We start from the raw sequence: 16,378 nt of genomic DNA, 5'->3' as shown, positions 1-16,378 counted from the left end.
GTGGAAGAAAATGTGGGTTGATTTTAGAAAATTTTAACTAAAATAGTTTTCTAATTGCAACATGTTACAAATAAGCTAATACTTTTTGTCAAATTGAAGAACATTTATTAAAAATGATTAATTTTTTTCTCTTGTTTAAGAAAATTTTATATGTTGAAAGAAAAAATTGGATTTAAAAATTGTTAAAATGTTTTTAGCGCTATACGAAGTTTATGACAGGTACAATTTAAGTAAAATTTACTCATTTCAGAGATTTATGAACTCAATTTAAGCAAACTCCTGCCATTTTAGGAAAATATGAACTATTTTATTTTTTAGTAAAATTGTGCACTATATTTGTATACAACTTTTTTTCTTATTTTTAGTTCACGTTATTAAAGTTAGCAAAAAATTATTCAACTAAGGAACATTTATTCATATTGTGCAAAATTTAACTAAAATCAACTAACCTTCATGAACTAAAATAAAGTTCAGTTGGCATTAGAACCCCTTTTTTCTGGGTGTATGCACATGGCGTGCGTGAGTACAAATATTTCTTCGTGAATGTGCTTGAGCGTGAGTTAAATTTCACTAACGTGCACATCCAAGTAAATATTTACTGTAAAAATAAAAAGTAATACGTCTATCATTACAAAACAATTGATTTTTTAGCCACAATTGCCCATTATCTACCGGCTAAACGAAAGGGCGTGGCGGCCCGACCACTTAGAGAAACACTCAGAAATGTTACCGACATTACTGAGAGGGGATAATTCACCGCTGAAAGACTTTTTGGTGTTCCGTCCATTCTGGGTTTGAACCCACAACCCCATGGATGCAAGTCGGGCATGCTAACCATTGCATCAAGGGGGCTCCTTAAAAATCGGATGCAAATTGTGAGGTTTAAATATTCACTTAAAAAGGACTAATAGCGTTCTTTCTCTCCACTTGAGAGACATATTTTGTATAAATAAACGAGGCACCCCAAAAAATTAAATGTTTAAGTCAAAACCAGAGCTGTGAACTGTATCGAATTCGTTGCACCCCAACCTAAAACAAATTTGGCTTAGCCCAAATAAACAGAACAAATACTAACAAAAATTAAAAATATGGTTAACAATGATAATGATTAAAAATAACAATGTTAATGAGTATTAAATTTGGGAATTTTTCTGTTCATTAGCTAGTTTTTTTTTATGTTTATGTTCCGATAAAAACAAAATGTGTTTCGGGCATAATTTTTAAACACAATATATTTAAGTGTACATGTTTGCACTATTATGTTCCTAAACTAACACTAAATGTTTGGGACACATATGTTAATATGTTACAATACATTTTGTTTGGGGCATGAATGTTTCATAAAAATAATATGTGTGAATGTAAATAAATTTAAATTATAAATAAATTCGGAAACATTTGACCTCAAATATTTTCAAAAATTCACAATTTTTTCTGATTTTTCATTTTTTCGACAAAATTTAAATGATTTGTACCATTTTATGAATTCTTACTCTGTTTTTAATGTATTTGAAACAAAAAAGTTAGAATTACCCATTAAAAGTATGAAAAACCCAAGTTTTAAAAAATTGAATTAAAAGAACTTCCTGGGTAGTTAAAATAAAGAACATCATTGGGAGTGCATCTTCTGGAAGTGCTTTTAAAGTTTCGCCTTTGGAAGAGCTTCCAAATTTTTTTGCTGGACATTAAAATGTATAAAAACAAAGTTTCCTTCCTCTTTATTAATAAGTAGTCCAAGTGGAGTTTACGGACACCTTCAAATATAAAAGCGGACATTAAGTTCGAGTTTTGCAACTAAAACAATTGAATAAGTTGAATCATTAAAGAAAGGTAAAAGGCAAAACAGGGTCATTTTAGAGCGATAATGCCAACTTAATACCGGCCTTAAAGGTAAAAATGAAATTATGTACAAAACACGATAAGTTTTAAATGCATTTAAAATTGTGTTAAATGCTAGTAAAAAATAGTTCACGCCTAAATAAATTTATGTTTATATTGTAAAATTATTTATGTTTATACTCGACTCCCAAAATTTAAAATTTGTCTACCAAAAACAGTTTTTTGTTACAAAATTGTTATTTTAGCAACAAAACAATATTTTATCCATTTCGTTTATATCAAGCACTGTTTCTGTCTATAAATCTTATTTATTTATTTATTGTTTATTTTAATCATACAGTAAATGTATGATAAAAAGAAAAGGGAAAAGTAGCATTGGCTGCTAAGGCCATCAGCTAAAACTTTAATAACCCACATTTCGAAGTTTCATTATAAAAATTTTTTAGTATAAACATAAATGTGTAAATTAAAAAAAAAATTGGTTTGTGGTCGGAGCAGGGATTGAACCCACGACCCTTTGCATGCAAAGCAGACAAGGTAACCACTGCTCCCCGTGGCCTACAAATGTATGTTTTTGTTAAATAATGTTATGTTTGCACGGGCTCGTGGGCGCTGCAAACTATGCTATATAAATATAACTTAACTGTATGGTCCTCGGTTAGATTCTCCGTCCAGGCGAAAGGTAATATTTAAAAAATTTATAAAATCGAATAACTTATTCTACATTGTTTGTATTACAAAAAAAGGTGTTAAGAACTAAAAAACCTCGTGGAAGTGAAAATTATGTGAGGGAATGAGCACAATCTTTTTTGGGGAAAATTCTTCCAAGCATATAATATTTTTGGGCTTAAAATGCTTCCAAACATATAATATGTTTACATAAAATAAACATATTAATGTTTCGGCAGTATCCAATAATATATGTGCTTCCTGCAAAATATATTTGGAACATATGTTAGAGAATCGTTTTTTTTTTTTTGAGGGTGTACAGTACGTTAAATGACATTTTTACTGAATTTCTTTTTGGACATGTTGGAGTTTTTAGAAGAGCGCTTTACCAATATAGTCTAATAATTCAAATGTGTAGATCGTCCAATAGAGTGAACTGGTGAGGATGTGAAAAGCCAAAACAACTGTTTTCCCAATCACTTTGGACAACATTTTTACCTTCGTTGATCTAGGTTAGGTGGCAGCCCGATGTATCAGGCTCACTTAGACTATTCAGTCCATTGTGATACCACATTGGCGAACTTCTCTCTTATCACTGAGTGCTGCCCGATTCCATGTTAAGCTTATTGACAAGGGACCTCCTTTTTATAGCCGAGTTCGAACGGCGTTCCACATTGCAGTGAAACCACTTAGAGAAGCTTTGAAACCCTCAGAAATGTCACCAGCATTACTAAGGTGGGATAATCCACCGCTGAAAAACTTTTTGGTGTTCGGTCGAATTAGGAATCGAACCCACGACCTTGTGTATGCAAGGCGGGCATGCTAACCATTGCACCACGGTGGCTCTGTGGTGCAATGGTTGATCTAAAATTTCGTTGAATTCCCATCATATATATGTCTACCCCTCATTATTATAGAAAACTTGAATGTGTCGTTAAGATTTCATTCTTTCCTCTTTAAACCATAAATTATTTAATGTACATTTTGTTTGCAACTTTCACTCTCTAACGCACCATCAAATCTCATCGACCCCAAGCAACATTGGCCCAAACAATGGAGAGGTCTTAATACCTATTGCTATTTCTTCTTTCCGGTCGAGACATTTTCCCCAGATACGTGTCTTCTTTTCCTTCTTAAGGCATTTTACTTAACTCACAGAGAGGAAAGAATAAAACTCCTCAGCAAGCAGTTCAGTTTGCCAGTTTGTTAACGAAGTTAAAGTTAAAGCCACAAATACTTTTCCAAGCATTATGAATATTATTTAGAAAGAAATTTATATTTTCATAATATGTTATTCATTGAATTTGCTTAAAATGTACCGAAAAAAAGTAAACTGTATATTTAATTGATGTCATTTGCAAATTTCAATTGATTTTCTAATTGATTCAATTAACAATTAAATTGATGTTGAATGCAGAACTCTTATTAATTTTTTCATCAAAAAATTTTAAATTACTTTCTGAATTGGCTTAGGGTTTTTAGTTAGTTTAACAATTGATTGTTTTAATTGAATTTATTTAAAACTAAAAAATAAAAAGATATCCATCCCTTTTTTAACTGACGTAGTCTTCCTAGTTGGATTAAAAAGTTAATTGTATCAATTAATTAACTTAATGTTTCTATCTTGATTAAAAAGTTAATTGTATCAATTAATTTATTGATTGAAAAGATTTTCAACTTCAATCAACTTTTTCGTTGGAAATATTTTGGTGATATTTTTTCTGTGTAATGTGTATTTATCCTTGATCAGGGAGTAAGTTTGGAAAAATATCTGAAAAAAATATCGCTTTATTCCATTTTGAATTTCGACAATTTTCCACCAATATACATTACACAGAAAAAAAGCCTTTAGGGAGAGTGCTTAACAATAGTAATGGCAAAATGCTAACAACAATTTTTGGTAAATTTCCCATTAGTTCACGAATGTTGTAGTGTCACAATGAATATGAAATTACAAGAGCATACAAAACTCAATTTATGACCAGAGTTTCAGTGACTGCTTCCAATCTGTGTTATTTTCTATTAAAGAGAAAAATTCAGAAGAAAACTTTGAGTTTCCTAAGTAAACTATATGTTGAGTGGGATTTTGGAGAGTTTATAAATAAAAGTAGTTTTAAATTGAGTTTAGTTTATTTATTTCTATTAATATATTTACAATTTGTAGTTTCATATTTTTTATTATTTTTTTTCTTATTTCAGAATTTTATTGTCCGTGGTTCAAGTCAACCGAATACCATGGCCGTATCTGTACGCCTGCCTCCAGACACGGGTCCATACATTGAACATTATCTAATACAATCGAATGATAGTATATTATGCCTGGAGAGTTCTCGTTTCAAATTTGATTCCATACCTTCTTTAATAGCTCACTATGCCCAGTGTTGTGATGAATTACCCGTTCAATTAGTTTTACCATGCGCCCTGCGGGAGGCTAAAAATCGTCAGCAGCTTTCATCGTTAGCTTTATTAGGTCAGGAATTCTGGCGTTATCCCATGTCTTGTCCTAAGAGCGTGGAGCAAGAAAATAGCATTCTTGATGCTAAATCGCCTAATTCCATAACGGAAACTAGTGGAATAGGAACTACAATCTTCAGTAATTCCGCAGGAAGTTCAAGTGCTGCGGGCTTACCACAGAATGGCAAATTATTTAGCCCCATAAGTAATGTCACAAGCATCTTCAGTCAAGCTGGCACACCGTCTGATACAACATCTAGTATGAGTTCCTTTACGACCAGTGGTGGTCAACACATGCAGCTTATGAGTCCGGAGTCGGTTGACTCAGTTATACTTACTATGTCTCCCGTGGATATAAACAATCAACGAAATGGTATCTTAGGTTTAGGCCAAAATTCAGCTGACAACTTTAAGACTTCCTGCAACAATTTGTCTACCTTCAAATCAAATGCTGTACCCGATTCCCAACTGAATTCATTCAAAAACTCCTCAAAGAATATTTTGGAGCAAGAAATACGAACCCAAAGACCTAAGCCTCCTAATACCTTGAATTTAGATTTGCGCAAAGTAGCTCCAACTCCTCCGATGCGATGGTCAAAACCATTATCGCCAAATAGTCCACAACCTCCTCCGGATTTTAGTGCTGCCAATAATTTTACAGTGACAACCACAGTTACATTTTCCGTAGATAATGCCACCACACCGCAATTTGTCGAAGTGGTCACACCAGCTGCTAACAATGCTTTAACATCTGTCATCAACTCTAATACCACGTTTCAAACTTTCTCCAAACGTTTATCACCCGAAGGGGAATGCAAAGACACCATGTCCTCCCAATCTTCTTCGGGAGGAAGGCAGTCCCATAGCAGTACACCAACAAATGCGCTGGCTACAGGAGCTGCAGCGAAATCTCGTAAATCAAAATCTCGCAAAGAGTCGAAACATTATCAAGAATCTGACATCTTAGAGAGTCCGGAAATCTATTGCCGCAGCACTTTGCACGACAAAATCAGTGACTACGAAGATTTATGGTCACATGATCCCAGTGATCGGACAGGATTGTTAACAAGCTTCAAGCCACCTCCAGATGGCCAACAAGGAAAACGACCGGATTTATTAGCAGAGACACGTAAGTTTAATCACTCCCAAGGCGAATCTATGTATACCTAACAATTTTCTTATTGCTATAGCTCCCATCACCTCCTCTAATACTTCTGTAACATCTCCTGCCGTTACATCTTGCCCGCCTCTACCACGTACTGCCGACTCAATTACCATAATTTCATCCGACACAACATCTGATTCTCAACAGCTATTAAAGTTTTCCGAAGATTCCCAACCTCGCTCCCGTGCTGGTCTTATCTTGCCCTGTCTCATGACCCAATCTTTTTCGGAAGACAAAGTCTTTAAAAGCGAAACTACAGAAGGTGACATCACACCAACAGCCCAAACTCCAGTATCCCGCAGTAAACAAGGTAGTCCTTTTTATGCAGAGCCCGCTGATGCTCTTAAGCAAGCTGGTCTTGCAACGGTCAGCATTTTGAGACGTTCTCAACGTTGCCCACTTCTTGCAGCCAATCATCGCCATTCTGAACCTCCCAAAGGAGGTTTTGTACGAACTCCTATGTGCCAATTATTGATACCGACTGAAATTGAGAAAATAGCTGGCAGCCTCGATGAACTAAAGAAAAAACAACAGCTGCAGCAACAGGCGCAACTCCAACAACAACCCTCAAAGAGGGCTCGTGGTCGATTTGAACAATGGCAACTGGACAGCAGTTGGGAGTTCATGGCAAAAGGAGATGATAACAATGGTGCAAATGGCGATTATGATTCTGCTGAACATTGGAAGGACACTACTACTGGGGAAAACAGTAATAAGGAAAATTCGCTAAATCGTGAAGCAAACAAAGAAAATAAACAAAAGCCGTTGACTATTCACCAGATCATTGCCAAACGACTGCCCGATCTTAACTTACCCGAATTAATTAGATGCTCTACTCCGCCACAACAAAATCAACAGAATGGCCATAAAAATCTTAATGAATTGAATGACAGTCAAAAATCCTTTGATTCATCACAAAACAATACTTGCCGACTCTCATCATACGACAATGTGGAACGCAATTATGCCCTTAATCAATGTTTCTTTAACGGCATTGACTCAGCTCAATCAGACGATGGTACCGTATTTTCGGAACCATGGGATTCTTCGCAGTGGGATTCGTTTTTGCCACACGATGGTAAGTTTTTTCATGAAGATCCCTGATCCGTTCACTTAATGCTTTGCAATTATTCCAGATACTACAATAAATTCGGATACAATACATTTGTCTAAATGCCGACCAGCCCTTTCAGAAGATGACACTATCATTGAAGAGTTATGTACCAAAGAATTAAACAGCCACGACACATTGAAACCGAAAAAGACCGGTGGTAAACATGCTACTATTTTGCGTAACCCCAGTGTAAGAGATAGAGAAATTCTATGTAAGTTCATAAATATATTGAAATATCCCACGAAAGTAATTTGCGTAGATAATAGACATAATATAATCCAGAATAATCTACCACAGTGTCTGTATCGATAGAATTGCGTGACTTAAAAAATATTGAACTCGAAAATATTTCGACAGTAAAGTGGGGTTTTGCCGCTATATTAACACCAATTGCTCTCAATCCAAACTTTATGATGATGATGATGAGTGTCCATACATTCCCGATCGATCACTTTTCTTTACCCTAGAAAAACTATGTAACCGGATTAGTCCATTTTAACGGTTGTCGCTAAAATGGAGTTGATACACATTATATAAAAAATACAGCCACCTTAGACATCCAATACTTAAAATAGAAACAAAATTATTTTGTGAAAAAAAATCCGGAATTTTCATGTTTATTACTTTCCCACACAAAGTACGCAGAAGTGTTCCAACTTAAATTTACTTTAAAATACCCAATTATTAAAGAAATGCTTTTTTCATGTATAAGTCACTTTTCTATTCGAAGGTTAGGTTAAAGTGGCAGCCCGATTAAAATTCAGGCTCACTTAGACCATTCAGTCCATTGTGATACCACATTAACTAAAAGTACCTATTACATATGGGCACTTCTAGTTTTAACCGTTGAACCTTCTCGATTGGTTTCTTTTGTTGAACCAACCAGATTGTTCCAAAAACATTAGCAGACTGCTTAAGTTAACGTTTTCCAGGTCCGCCAGTAATCTGAAGCTATATGCCCCTAAAATTTGCTTACGCCTTACACAAAATGCAGGACACTCACACAAGAGGTGTTTTATTGATTCCTTTTCCTCCGCATCATGACAGCTCATACAATAGTCATTATACTTCGCACCAATAGTTTTTGCAAAATCGCCTATCAGGCAGCGACCCGTTATAGCAGATATCAGGAGTGATATCTGGCGTCTCGAGAACACTAGCATATCTAGTGTGCGGTTTAAGTTTAAATGGGGCCATATTTGCTTGGTGTCGTTACAACCCTTACAATTCTCCCATCGAACATTTGCCATCTGCTTCGCAGCTCCCCGGTATGTTCCTGTGGCCAGGCACCCATATTAGGTGAATATTGTGCTGCTCAGCCATCTCATTGAGAGATTTGCGGCAGTTGATGGCCGTTTTCGAGTTGAGGAACACAGAGTCCAAGGATTTTTTTGCAGGTTGACTGTCTGAGTATATATTAATGCCAATATTGCTTGGAGCATTACTTCTCAGCCAATTCACCACTTCTCTTATTGCTAATATTTCAGCCTGAAAAACACTACAGTGATCAGGTAATCTTTTGGCTATTCGAAGTTCCAGATCTTTAGAATATACTCCGAAACCCACTTGGCCATCCAATTTGGAGCCATCAGTGTAGAAGTCTATATATCTTTTATTCCCCGGGGTCCGTGTATAACCCGCCTCACAGTTGGCAGCTGACTGTTTGGCCAAAATGTCTAAAGGCAATAGATGCAGTATGACATTAAGGGAGTTTGTTCCTGTCTTGCTGAATGCACCTGAGATACACAAGCACGCCATACGCTGAACTTTGTCTAAACTTGTCGGCTGGTGAAGTGCCGGCCACCAGACTACAACACCATATAGCGTTATAGGTCTAACCACTGCCGTGTATAGCCAATGTACAATTTTTGGTTTTAGTCCCCACTTTTTCCCTATTGCCTTTTTGCACGAGTATAAAGCTACCGTTGCTTTCCTCGCCCTTTCTTCAATATTAAGCTTAAAGTTCAGCTTCCTGTCCAAAATAACACCAAGGTATTTTGCACACTCCCTAAAGGGAATTTCAATACCCCCTAAGGAAATGGGCCTAACCGTGGGAGTTTTGCGATCTTTGCAGTACATGACTAGTTCTGTCTTTCCAGGATTTACCCCAAGACCATTATCTTTCGCCCATTTCTCAGTCATCCGGAGGGCTCTCTGTATAATATCTCTAACTGTTTATGGGAATTTTCCCCTGACTGCTAGAGCCACATCATCTGCGTATGCCACCACTTGTATCCTTTCTTTTTCTAGGGAAACCAGAAGGTCGTTTATAGCAACATTCCAAAGAAGAGATGATAGAACTCCTCCTTGAGGAGTGCCTCTGTTCACATACCTTTGTATGTTTGCTCGTCCTAGTGTGGCTGAAATGCGTCTCTTCCTTAGAAGTTCGTCTAACAGCCTAAGTATACCTGGATCAACATTCAGAGTTGTCAGTCCATTTAATATCGAGCTCGGATGGACATTATTGAACGCCCCTTCGATGTCTAGAAATGCCACGATTGTGTATTCTTTGACAGATAGTGAGCTTTCAATAAAGCTGACTAGTTCATGTAATGCGGTCTCAGTAGACCTGCCCTTCGAGTATGCATGTTGTCGTTTCGAGAGCAAACTTGAATCGACGCTAGTTCTAAGATAAATATCTATCATCCTCTCCAGAGTCTTAAGTAGGAATGATAAGCCGATTGGTGGGAAATCCTTCGCATTCGAGTGAGAGGCTTTTCCCGCTTTAGGTATGAAAACGACTTTTGATTCTCTCCACTTTCGGGGAATATATGCTAAGTTGATACATCCTATATATATCGCCGACAACCAGGGGATAATTCTGTCAGCCACCGCTTGTAACTCCGCCGGAGTAATTCCATCAGGTCCGCGGGATTTGAATGATCCAAAGCTATTTAACGCCCAGTTTATTCTAGATTCTGATACAATTTCCTCGATAGGAAACGACCGCTGAGCCACTGTGGCACCGCCAGTGCATGGTTCAACCGTCTGATTTCCGGGAAAATGTGTGTCCAATAGTACCTCCAGCGTCTCCTCACTGGACGTTTTCCAATTGCCCTCCAATGTTTTAATGAAACCTGGAGCGGAGCTCGTGGATGCTAGCACCTTCCGTAGTCCGGAAGCCTCGGACGTATTCTCAATGCTGCTGCAGTAATCATTCCAAGAGTTATGCTGAGCCTTTCTCAGTTCTCGCTTGTATCCTCTCAGATTCTTCTTGTAAGCGTCCCAATCCACAGGAGCTCTGGTGGACTTTGCTTTGTTAAAGAGCTTCCTGCACGATTTCCTCATATTACCAAACTCCGTAGACCACCATGGTGGTCGATTTTTCCCCCTTGTCTTCCCTTTAGGGCATGCAGCTTTCAGTGAAATGTTGAAGGCCTTAGTAATCCTCCCCACTGCGTGTTCGATAACTTGCACAGTGCTCATATTTGTCTCTGGTATTTCCGGTATCATCATATTGAACGAATCCCTATACCTATTCCAGTCAGCTTTCCTAACATTTGGCGGAAATATGGTCTTGGTGGTATGAACATCAAATTTGAAACTGATGTAGCGATGATCTGAGAAGCTGTGTTCACTTAAAACATGCCACTCAGATATCATTTCATTCAGTTCTTGCGAGGCCAAGGTGATGTCCAAAACCTCTTGCCTGTTTTTAGTGACAAAGGTTGGAACATCTCCCTTGTTGCAAACTACCAGATTAGTACGCAAAATAAACTCTATTAGCGACTCTCCCCTTGCATTAGTATCACTACTTCCCCATATACTATGATGTGCATTCGCATCGCATCCCATAATGAGTTTCGTCTTTGTTTTCCGTGACTCCTCTACTAAGGTCTTAACGGCATATCCCTGTCATGTCCCATGTAGACCGAAGATACCCAATATTTGCATTTGGCTATTTCTAAACTGGCAACGACAGTGTCTGTATTGCACATTGAAGGAAGCAGAAACAAGTTGAGCTCGTTTTTAGCAATTATACAGGCTCGATTTACATCATTACCACTATACTGCAATAGTTTGAACCCCGGAGTACTTAATTCACATATTTTGTTTTTATAAACATATGGTTCTTGAATAAGAACTATATCTATGTCCCCTTTCATCAGGAGAACTTTTAAGGCAGCACATGCAGCCTTACAATGAAGAGAATTATGAAGTTTGAACAAAATTGTCATAGAGTTGTACTTGCCTTTACAATTCCTCAACAAGTGACTTCACAATATACACTCGAGGAAAAGTTTACTTGGATCCAAACATTTTGACCTTCTCTTAACACGTTCGACCCCGAATCTTTATAAAGGGTGGTTAAAATTTCAAGGGCCGATGTTGATTTTGAATAAAACACAAACTATTTAGGAAATTATTGTAATTTTATTTTATTACGATATATTGGTATTACTCAATTATGTATGGAATAAAATATCGGCCAAATGGGCGACCTCGGTGGCAAACCTTCATCCGATGGTCCAAATTTTCGATGACGCTGAGGCATAATGGAGGTTCTATGCCGTTAATGTGCCGAATTATCTCATCCTTTAGCTCTTGAATTGTTGCTGGCTTGTGGACGTACACCTTTTCTTTCAAATAACCCCAAAGAAAAAAGTCCAACGGTGTCAACACACATGATCTTGGCGGTCAATTGACATCGCCATTACGTGAGATAACACGGCCATTGAATTTGTTGCGCAAAAGAGCCATTGTTTCGTTAGCTGTGTGGCAAGTGGCACCGTCCTGCGGAAACCACATATCGTCCACATCCATATCTTCCAATTCGGGCCATAAAAAGTTCGTTATCATCTCACGATAGCGAATACTATTCACAGTAACTGCCTGACCGGCCTCATTTTGGAAAAAATACGGCCCGATGATGCCGCCAGCCCATAAACCGCATCACTCTTTGTGGGTGCATTTGTTTTTCGACAATCACTCTTGGATTCTCATTCGCCCAAATGCGGCAATTCTGTTTATTGACGAATCCACTGAGGTGAAAATGTGCCTCATCATTGAAGATAGGTTAGGTTAGGTGGCAGCCTGATGTATCAGGCTCACTTAGACTATTCAGTCCATTGTGATACCACATTGGTGAACTTCTCTCTTATCACTGAGTGCTGCCCGATTCCATGTTAAGCTCAATGACAAGGGACCTCCTTTTTATAGCCGAGTCCGAACGGCGTTCCACATTGCAGTGAAACCACTTAGAGAAGCTTTGAAACCCTCAGAAATGTCACCAGCATTACTGAGGTGGGATAATCCACCGCTGAAAAACTTTTTGGTGTTCGGTCGAAGCAGGAATCGAACCCACGACCTTGTGTATGCAAGGCGGGCATGCTAACCATTGCACCACGGTGGCTTGAAGATGAAGGTGCACGATATGCATTTTGATTTGAACGCCCATTTTCATAATATGTCTGGATAACTTTAACACGTTGTTGGATTGTGTATCTCTCCATGGTTCAAATTGAGTAAGTCTGAAATAGAGAAATGTCAAATAAAATTCGGAAAAAAAACTTGGCGTTTAGGTGTGGTTCACATTCAACATCGGCCCTTACAATTTAACCACCCTTTAGATATCGCTAAAAATTTGTTTATACTCTTAATCATGTTTAAGTCATTTAAGAAGAGTCTAGTCAAAATTTCGGGTCGCCACGCCCATTCGTTTGGGCAGTAGAGAATGTTGCCTGTTTGTTTTGCAATTATAGACTATTACGTTTTATTGTTTTTTTTACATTTTTTGTTAATATAACATAATATCCCAGCAAAAACTCTATTTACCCGGTAAGCTTGTAAGTAAGCCTATTTAAAAATTAATAACCACTTACTAATTGACATCGCTCCGGATTACATTTACACACGCATGTCCTAGGAGGAAAGTACTTCTCCCCAGGCATACCAATACCTTCTTCGTAGATATACCAAAGATTGCAAATCTCGAAAATATTGACTTCTCTAGCCGATTACAATGGATCAAAATAATGCTGTAATATGAATACTACTTGAATAGTTAACATAATAAAGTCATCTAAATAAGATTGCGCGCAAATTAATTTCACACTTAAAATAGAAATAAAAGTGGGCTGTTTAAGGGAGTTTGATTCGTGTTATACTTTATAATAAACCTAATATACCACATTAGGTTCGAAATCTACTATAGGTGGATTTTAACTCCCTTTTTTATAAGGCAAATGGCAGTTGAAATCTAGTTAAAGTCGATTTTGAAAGTGTAATGGGAATGAGGTATAATAAAGCATTTATTTAAAACACAATTATTATGAAATATTCATGAAGAATATACCTTAACTTTTTGGGTTTTTTAAGTAAATGCTCAATTATTTGAATAATTATATCTAATAATACCATCAATTATTCTATTTTATTAAGTCATTAACAGCCAAATTCATTACATGTTAAGAATAACAATTCGAAAATTACAAGTTAGTCATTATAAATCATCGCAATGTAATGCAATGCGTAATGACAGCTTTACTCCTGGTAATGCAAATTGTAATGTGATGTGGTTACCTAGATTTCGCTGGGATATTTTGTTAATATAGTAAATATATTCTTAGATGTGCGTGTCAGTGAAACTTCACTTACGCATTAACGAAGAAATATTTGTACTCACGCACGCCATGTGGGTAGGAATTCACGTTCACGCAAATTCACGAAATGAAAAATTATACTCGCACACGCTCACGCACGAACAAAGTTTATGCCTTACGTTCCTGCGTGATTCACCACAATTTTCGTAATTCACAACAAATCTCGTGACTGAGGAAAATTTTCGGAACACGACATTTGGCGCGATTCACGACAAATCTAATGACTCGCTGCAGTTACTAGTAAGTAACATTCATAACTCACGACCTCCCCAGCACTGCAGATATGTCTTCCACGTTATTGCCACATTCCTCGTCACTGGGACATCCCATCGAAGTTCAAAATTTGTTTAATATCAACTTTTCAATTTTAAAAATTTCACACTTGTTGTTTTTTTTGCAATTCTAAGATTTGACTTTCACAAATATTTTATTTGATATGTACCACAACAGACTTAATAAAAACTTTCAATACCTTTTTTGTAATTTTGGAAAAAATCTCATTTATAAAAACCCTTTTCCACATCACAACCATATTAGCTGTTTTTTCATCCAACTTAAAGAGAACACTTGTAGCTTTCGATACCGATACAGTTTTATGAACAAAAACAACGCTGACAGTTAGTCTGAAAGTACAGTCTGAAAAACAGTTGCCCACAGGCAACTTTAGGGTCTAAAGGGTTAAGGATATTGGAATTGATTCCGAGAATTAAGACAGAGATTCCATTCATCGAATTTTCATTCAATATTTCAGTTAATTTATGGACGATTTCTTTCATCAAAAAATATGTTTATTTACTTTAAGGAAAATTGGCCTTAGTTCGAAGATATACGACTTTAACCGAGGGGAAGCAAACTTCCAAAATTTGTGTTCTAAATTGAATAAAAAATTTTTTGAAGCAAAGATTATAAACTTTATCTTAATAAAAATTTCATTATTTTAAGGAAATTGTTCCTTAGTAATTTGTAAATTGCGCATCCTAAAATTTAGGTTGCGTAATCTTTAATATTACGTAAATATTTTTTGCAGTGTATATTCGAAATAAATTGCTTTATGGCACCTATGAGATTATTCGAATTGGTAACTTTATAACATAATTTATAACAAATCGTATTATAAAAAGTATGAATTGTAAGACAAAAACCATATTAGCTGTTTTTTCATCCAACTTAAAGAGAACACTTGTAGCTTTCGATACCGTTACAGTTTTATGAACAAAAACAACGCTGACAGTTAGTCTGAAAGTACAGTCTGAAAAACAGTTGCCCACAGGCAACTTTAGGGTCTAAAGGGTTAAGGATATTGGAATTGATTCCGAGAATTAAGATAGAGATTCCATTCATCGAATTTTCATTCAATATTTCAGTTAATTTATGGACGATTTCTTTCATCAAAAAATATGTTTCTTTACTTTAAGGAAAATTGGCCTTAGTTCAAAGATATACGACTTTAACCGAGGGGAAGCAAACTTCCAAAATTTGTGTTCTAAATTGAATAAAAATTTTTTTGAAGCAAAGATTATAAACTTTATCTTAATAAAAATTTCATTATTTTAAGGAAATTGTTCCTTAGTAATTTGTAAATTGCGCATCCTAAAATTTAGGTTGCGTAATCTTTAATATTACGTAAATATTTGTTGCAGTGTATATTCGAAATAAATTGCTTTATGGCACCTATGAGATTATTCGAATTGGTAACTTTATAACATAATTTATAACAAATCGTATTATAAAAAGTATGAATTGTAAGACAAAAACGTTGTTTTCTTTTCTGAAAAACCCGATTTGCCATAATTTTGTCTGTATACACAGAGAACACAGATAGGTTGTGGTGACCGAATTTATTGCCAACCTCCTTTTGGAAGTTGCAGCAACTATCTGTTTGCAGTTGAGTCACCCGACTAATTCGGTCGACTCAATCGAATGATGGGAGATTCAACTTATATTACGTAAATATTTTTTGCAGTGTATATTCGAAATAAATTGCTTTATGGCACCTATGAGATTATTCGAATTGGTAACTTTATAACATAATTTATAACAAATCGTATTATAAAAAGTATGAATTGTAAGACAAAAAACGTTGTTTTCTTTTCTGAAAAAAGCGATTTGCCATAATTTTGTCTGTATACACAGAGAACACAGATAGGTTGTGATGACCGAATTTATTGCCAGCCTCCTTTTGGAAGTTGCAGCAACTATTTCAATTCAATTCAATTATTCTTTATTTTTATATAACGTTACAAAATGTTATGTAGGTTCAAGTATATAACTTATGGCTAATAAAGAATCATACAGCATGGTTTGAATTCAAACCGTCTGCTGGTAATTTGAGTTTTAGTTGTTTATAAATTGATTAATTGAATTCATAATAATTGAATTCATAATAATTGAATTCATCTATTAAAATTTTTCTATAATTCAAGGCTTCTTTTAAGTATTTGTATAAACGGTACCAACAAAAATCTTCACCTCCATTTAGGATATCAATGATTTCAAATTGATGAAGTATAACCTTCCCAAAGAATTTGAATCTTA

General features: G+C 36.1%; 1 protein-coding gene across 9 annotated transcripts in view; it reads left to right on the top strand.

Moving 5' to 3' along the window:
- Positions 1 to 16,378, top strand: part of spri (Src homology 2 domain-containing protein sprint) — a 996,502-nt gene that overhangs the window by 907,270 nt on the left and 72,854 nt on the right. For all 9 annotated transcript variants that reach the window (XM_075299532.1, XM_075299534.1, XM_075299533.1 and 6 more), the window contains 3 exons: positions 4,708 to 6,091; positions 6,153 to 7,205; positions 7,264 to 7,452. In XM_075299532.1, coding sequence (XP_075155647.1) covers positions 4,708 to 6,091; positions 6,153 to 7,205; positions 7,264 to 7,452 — 2,626 coding nt within the window. The remainder of the gene's footprint in view (positions 1 to 4,707; positions 6,092 to 6,152; positions 7,206 to 7,263; positions 7,453 to 16,378) is intronic.

The sequence above is a fragment of the Haematobia irritans genome, chromosome 3, assembly GCF_050003625.1.
Source record: "Haematobia irritans isolate KBUSLIRL chromosome 3, ASM5000362v1, whole genome shotgun sequence".
In the NCBI taxonomy this organism is placed as follows: Eukaryota; Metazoa; Arthropoda; class Insecta; order Diptera; family Muscidae; genus Haematobia; species Haematobia irritans.
Note: the sequence above shows the minus strand (reverse complement) of the source record. Positions and strands in the feature narration are given on the sequence as shown.